We start from the raw sequence: 6,000 nt of genomic DNA, 5'->3' as shown, positions 1-6,000 counted from the left end.
GAGGGGGGGGGGGGGCATTCACACCTATATTTCCTACAGCAGGAATCCCTTAGCTGCCATTTACAAGCGGTAACTATCATAAGATAAGAATTATCACAAGATAATTTAAGAGGGTGTGTTTAGTGGCGGAGTTAAGGCTGGGGAAGGGTAGGGGTTAGGTGGGGCAACTAGTGGCGAGTAACTCTTAAGGCCTGGCTAGTAGCTAAGGACTTGAAATTTTGAGCCCTGGCCTTTATTAATATATTAAAATCGGTTACCTCGGGCAATAATCTAAAACACATGGCTATTAGACATATCTATCTACTGCTATTCTTGCTATATGAATAACTCTACCAGTTATGACAATTGCTCTGCTACTTTCTAGTTAAGTTTGCTGGGAGCTGACCCAGGAAGCAGTAATACATGACAGAGATAATGATGTTTACTGCACTATGCAATGAGCACGAACCAGGCATTTGATATGTATAAATCGGGAACTGCATGGGCCACCTATCTGGCTGTGCAATTTGGAAAATGTATGTGAATATATTTCAATTTATCAACCTACTTCCTATTACCCAAAAAAAGCATTTGACAGAGTAGACTCTCTCAACCTAACCATGTCTCACTCATCAATACAATAATGGACCTCTATACTTCACACTCAACCAAGTTAATACAAACGACTCCTTCTCCCATCTATTATTATTCTCCAATGGAACCCAACAGGTCTCCAACCTCTCATATAGTAACTTACTACAGAACATTAAGAAACAGTCCTGCATAATAATCCGTTCAAAATTGGTCTCACAGAACATAAACTTGCACTTTGTGCAGACAACCTGCTAATGTATGTCATAGCTCCCAGAACCGGCCTTCCAGTCATTTTAAAAGGAATTTAAAAGATTTGGAGACGTGAGAAATATTAAAGTGACCCTCAACAAATCAGAACTCCTAAACACATTTCTAACTGATCCAGTGGTGGTTTCCTTCCATTTCTCCACTAGAATATCTTGGACAACAAATTCCTTCTACCGTTTCCTCTAAACTAATGCTCCTGGCCTCAAAATAAACATATTTTGCAAATAAGATGCAATTATGTCACAAGAAGATCTACAATCCTATTGCTCTGCTATGGGAAGCATCTGGCTCTTTCAGTTTCTCAGCTTTTACAAAGCACTATCCCTTCAAGCACAGTTACATAGGCTGCTCACTGCCTTTGAGACACTTTGCTCTCAATCCTAAGTCCTACCACACAAGATCTTTTTACTATATCAATTACTATTAAACCAAAGTGCAAACAAAAGATCGAAAGAGGATTGGATGAAGGCATTCACATTCATTCATACCCGCTCAATTTCCAGTAAAGCGCTGTTTCAAAACTCTAAAATCCTTACTAGATGGTATTACTGCCCAACCTGACCGCATAAAGTCTTCCCCCCCATGTCTGACAACTGCTGTCACTACCTTAGGGGGGATTCAGGATTCATATGCAGTAGGGTCACCCACCAATTAAAATTTACTTTGCGACAAAATTCTTGCTCTTTATTACCATCATGCGAGCATTCCAAACTCCTTGAAACCCACTCTGCTTTCCATACTTGCAGGCTCAGTTATCTAGCAAAAAAACAGCTGAGAATTTTTGTTATAGCAGTAAGAGAAATGTTTCAAAAACATTGGAAATCTATAATAGTCCCCTCACTTGCTGAATGGGTTGAAGCCCTTTATGACATAATGAGAATGGGACAACTAGTGGTCCAGGATAATGACAGGACAGGGGCTTTCAAACATAGTTTGGACTCAAGGATTATTTTCAGTTATTCTCCCAAATTCCAAAACTACTTTCCAACAAACCACTTAGCATATAACAGACACTGTTGTGCTGCCCAAAACCCCATTCCGCAAACCCTCCCAATCGTATCCATAACATTTTTTTCCCTCTCTTTATCTGCTTTCTTCTCTAGAGATCTCCTTTTTTTCCCCCGTACACAATATTATCACTAAAGTCACTTGAAAACCAACAGGACACAATGCAGGATACATTAAATGCCAACATAGTTTATGACGATGACAACACATAACAACTGCTTTAATTCTACTTCTTGTGTTGACACACTAATCTCACATTTTCTTTCCTGTCAGACAGATGTATGTACTGCCCGTTTGTCTTTAAAAAACCGCCCAAAAATTGTAAAGAAAACATGCATTTTGTTCAGCTATTGCAATGATTTTTGTTTTACTGGTTTCAGGCTGCAATAGTTCGTGTACAATTGAACATACACAAAGTACAGTTCCTAAATGTGGATTAATAAAGTCTCTGCATAGATAAAGATGTTGTAACATTACTTCCTCCTTTTCGAAAATACACAATATATTGCAGATTGTTACAAAATCTTGTCACTGGCAACTTGTCAGCTGGCAAATTATGTGGGTGGGAAACCATATATATTAAAATAAAAAGGAACTCACCTGTTGCGAGATATATAGGATGTTGTTGAGAGGGGCTCCAGGTCTGCATTGCAGTGCGATCAATCTCTTTTAGCTTCATTCTGTATTTAGGAAAAGAAAACACTGAGGATAAAGAAAATCTTAATTGCCGTGTGGAACTTTAAAAAAATATATACATACAAATACTTGTGGTATACTGTAGAATTATTTGTTCACATTGAGCCGTAATTACTGATAAATAAGTAAACAACAACTAACGGTGTTGCACACAGAAAGCAAGAAAGAATGACGGAGAAGGGAGAGGTGGAGAGAAGAAAATATCTGGTCGCTTTGTACAACACAGTAAGACCATTTGGTCATGACACTAGTATGAAGAGTATACAACACACAGTAAGTTAAAGGATAGGGTGCCTTAAGACAACGCCCCTCAGCGAATGAAAATACTTGCATTACCATGTGAATGGAGTCCTAACATATAAGAGCAATACAGATATATATCACAAACGTATATGTAATAAGTAATTTTTTTTTCTGTGTGGAGTGGTGCATTATATGACAGAAATGCAGGGGTGCCAAGATTTTTGGCCATGACTGTATGTCACTGTAAACCTTATTAGAACAGGTGATTTGCATGTATTCAGGAACAAATTCAGAGATAAACAACAGTGCTGGGGCACCCCAAGGACATGATCGTCTGCTGATCAAGTGGATAGGCTGCACTGGCAGACCATTTCATGCCTATGGTATCCAATACCAGCTCCAGCTGAATATCCTGAAAAGGATACAAGCAATGGATAAACCGTATGTGATCACTATAATTGCCCATTTTTTTAAATCCAGCCCTAGGGGAGAATGATGCAGCCTACTCCTACAGCCTCCTGACATATCGCCACCACATATCCCAGGAGGCTTCAGGGGTCGGGACACAGAGTGGCTAGTGGGCGGAGCTGTGTGTGTCATTGGGGGCTGGCTGTCTGAACCCAGAAGAGGCAGACACCAAGATGCTGGCCGAGAATCTGGCTGTTTCACCTGAACATTGGATTGTAGTGGGACAACACTGGATTCGCTGGGCAGGTGAGTATGTGATTTGAGGACAATGCTGCACAAAAAGTAGGAGATGTTAAAAAAATCCAAGGGGGAGTGAAGTTACACTTTATGTGCATTTCTATGGAGAATGAGTCTTTGTCAAGATGCAGCAGAAATGCTGCTTATACAATTTTTAAATAATGCCTCACACAAGGGTAATTGGAGCCATAATGTTCCATCTGCATTTGCTGTGATATAGTGGGTAATTACGCTGGCACTAAGGTTTCTTTCTTTGATGGAGTATTTCTATTATGTAAGATAGCAAGGTTTAATAGAGATGTCCTGGGGTGGTAGAGGTGCAAACACTGCTCAAAGAAACATTTTAATTGTTCTGAAAGGTTCTCTGTCCCACAGTTTATCACCAAACTTCACAAAGAGATGGAAGACTTATAACTGAAGATAATAGAAATAATTTAAAGACATAGATTTAAAAAAAATAAAAAGGCAGGCCATCATGCAGACCTGGGCCTATTTATTTATAAAAACTAGGGATGCACCCATATATCGGCCGAAAATAGCACTTTTGGCACAATGCTGAAAAGTGCAATTTTCCTGCCGATACATCGGCATATCCCTGCTTTCTTTCCTCCTCGCTGGGACACAGAGCAGCGTCTGAACAAGGAGAGAAACTGTGATAGCCGGCCGAGCATTGCGGGAGGAGAGCGCTGTGATCGGCCGGCGTCTCATCCCACACCGCTCAGCCTCCTATCACAGTCCGGCAGAGCGGTGTGTGGGCGGGTGAGCTGTCCTCCCTGCTCTGCTCGCTCAGCCCCCTGTGACAGCGTGCCAGAGAGGAGAGCAAGGTACAAACACTCAGTGATCGCTGAGTGTTTGTAGATAAGTGAGGACATGGTATGTGTACTATATCCTCAAATATGAATGAATGGGAAGTGATCTACATCACCTCCTGTTCATTCATAATTGTGGTTATAGTAAACAAACAATGCTCTCATGTTATCAATGAACAGGAACACTCAGAGGATTTCTGTTCATTAAAATTTTTTTTTATTTCGGTTTTAAAATTTCCATTTCGGTGCACCTCTAATAAAAACTGAAGCAAAACAGGAATTGCTACAGGCAGGCACTGCAACAGACATACTGGTTTATTTTAAAGCCCAAACTTTCAGTTGAAAGGGCAATTTCACTGCCCCAGGCGAATTTGGGAAAATGGAATTACCCCCACCAATCTGGCCCCCTTATTTCCCCCCCACTGCTGTCCTTACCTTTGGCCGAACGCTCCTTCCCCTCTGCCCATGTACTACCAGTGCACAGCAGGGCACCCTGTGCTCTGTATTTTAATATTTAATCTAAGCAAGAAGTGCTTCTCATTGGTCAGCACAGTCAGATGACTGCACTGACCAATAAATGTTGCTTGCCATTTGCAAGCGGAATTTATAATACAGTGTGCACTGCTCTGTACAGAGTACGGGTAGTACACCGGTGGATTGGGGGTATGAGTGTTCGGCCAAAGGTAAGTAGGGGGGGCAGATTGGAGAGGGTAATTCCATTTTCCCCTGTGAAAGTGGAATTATTTAAATCAGCAACATACATTCCGGGTGCATCAAAAGATGTGCATAATCTTAGTTTGATTTCCTAAACCACAGCCTTGAGTAGAAAAGCCTGTCCCTGCTAGTATGCTGTAGATGAGAACCCTTGCTCTGTGTGTGGAGGTCTCTCTGTTGAGGTCAAAACGCGCCCCCCCTTTGCCGAGTTATAGCCTGAGCTCTCCAACTTGTAGAAGCATGATCTTTGCTTATTGCAAAACTATATGTATGACTCTGCAGGGGTGTGTATTGTACATCTGAAGAGAGACCACTGCTCCAACACGCAGACCAAGTGTCCATCTATGCAGAATCAGGCCTTCTACTTGGAATGTGGCTGCTTTTCATTGTGAGTGTGCCATGATGCCTTTCTACTGTACCACTGCTTTTCATCTGAGGCGCCTGAACTGTATGTAGCTGATGTAAACTTACAGTTCAGTTAGGTTTTAAAGCAAGATGATCAAGAAAGAAATATATGGGGATACCTTTGCTGGCGCCCTTTCATGGATGCTAGTTGCCTATCTTGCATATTGATTCACTAATCGAAATCATTTCTAAGCCACTAACCCCAAACAGGTAAAAGGATCATGAGAGTCCTTATCTATTGCATAATTATTTAAAGTCACAGTTTTGCACCAAGAAGGTCATCTGACCAGCAATAAACTAGTGGCTTTAGAAGGAGAGATCAGCAATGGCTGTCTCCAGGTTTCTCTCACAAGCTTCCTATAACCTCTGTCATTTCATGGGGGTAGAACGTAAACAATGAATGAAAAGGGAATGTTTGCAGAGAGTCATAAATGGGCCCCCACTGTTGACCTCCATCCTGCTTGTACAGATGTGAATATGCAGCACGCTTTCAGGGGTTTTCTGCTTGCATCCAAGATACTTTTGTGTTCCTTTTTACACGTTTTCTCAATCATGCTGAATTGTATGGTGAGAAAAGCAG

At 41.3% G+C, this 6,000-nt stretch overlaps 1 protein-coding gene across 2 annotated transcripts in view; it reads right to left on the bottom strand.

Moving 5' to 3' along the window:
- Positions 1 to 6,000, bottom strand: part of SEC31A (SEC31 homolog A, COPII coat complex component) — a 49,331-nt gene that overhangs the window by 39,912 nt on the left and 3,419 nt on the right. For both annotated transcript variants that reach the window (XM_018570978.1, XM_018570979.1), the window contains exon 2: positions 2,449 to 2,528. In XM_018570978.1, coding sequence (XP_018426480.1) covers positions 2,449 to 2,527 — 79 coding nt within the window. In that variant the 5' untranslated portion in view covers position 2,528. The remainder of the gene's footprint in view (positions 1 to 2,448; positions 2,529 to 6,000) is intronic.

The sequence above is a fragment of the Nanorana parkeri genome, unplaced genomic scaffold (assembly GCF_000935625.1).
Source record: "Nanorana parkeri isolate BGI_ZX_2015 unplaced genomic scaffold, ASM93562v1 scaffold1645, whole genome shotgun sequence".
Taxonomy (NCBI): Eukaryota; Metazoa; Chordata; class Amphibia; order Anura; family Dicroglossidae; genus Nanorana; species Nanorana parkeri.
This window is presented reverse-complemented; position numbering and strand designations above follow the sequence as displayed.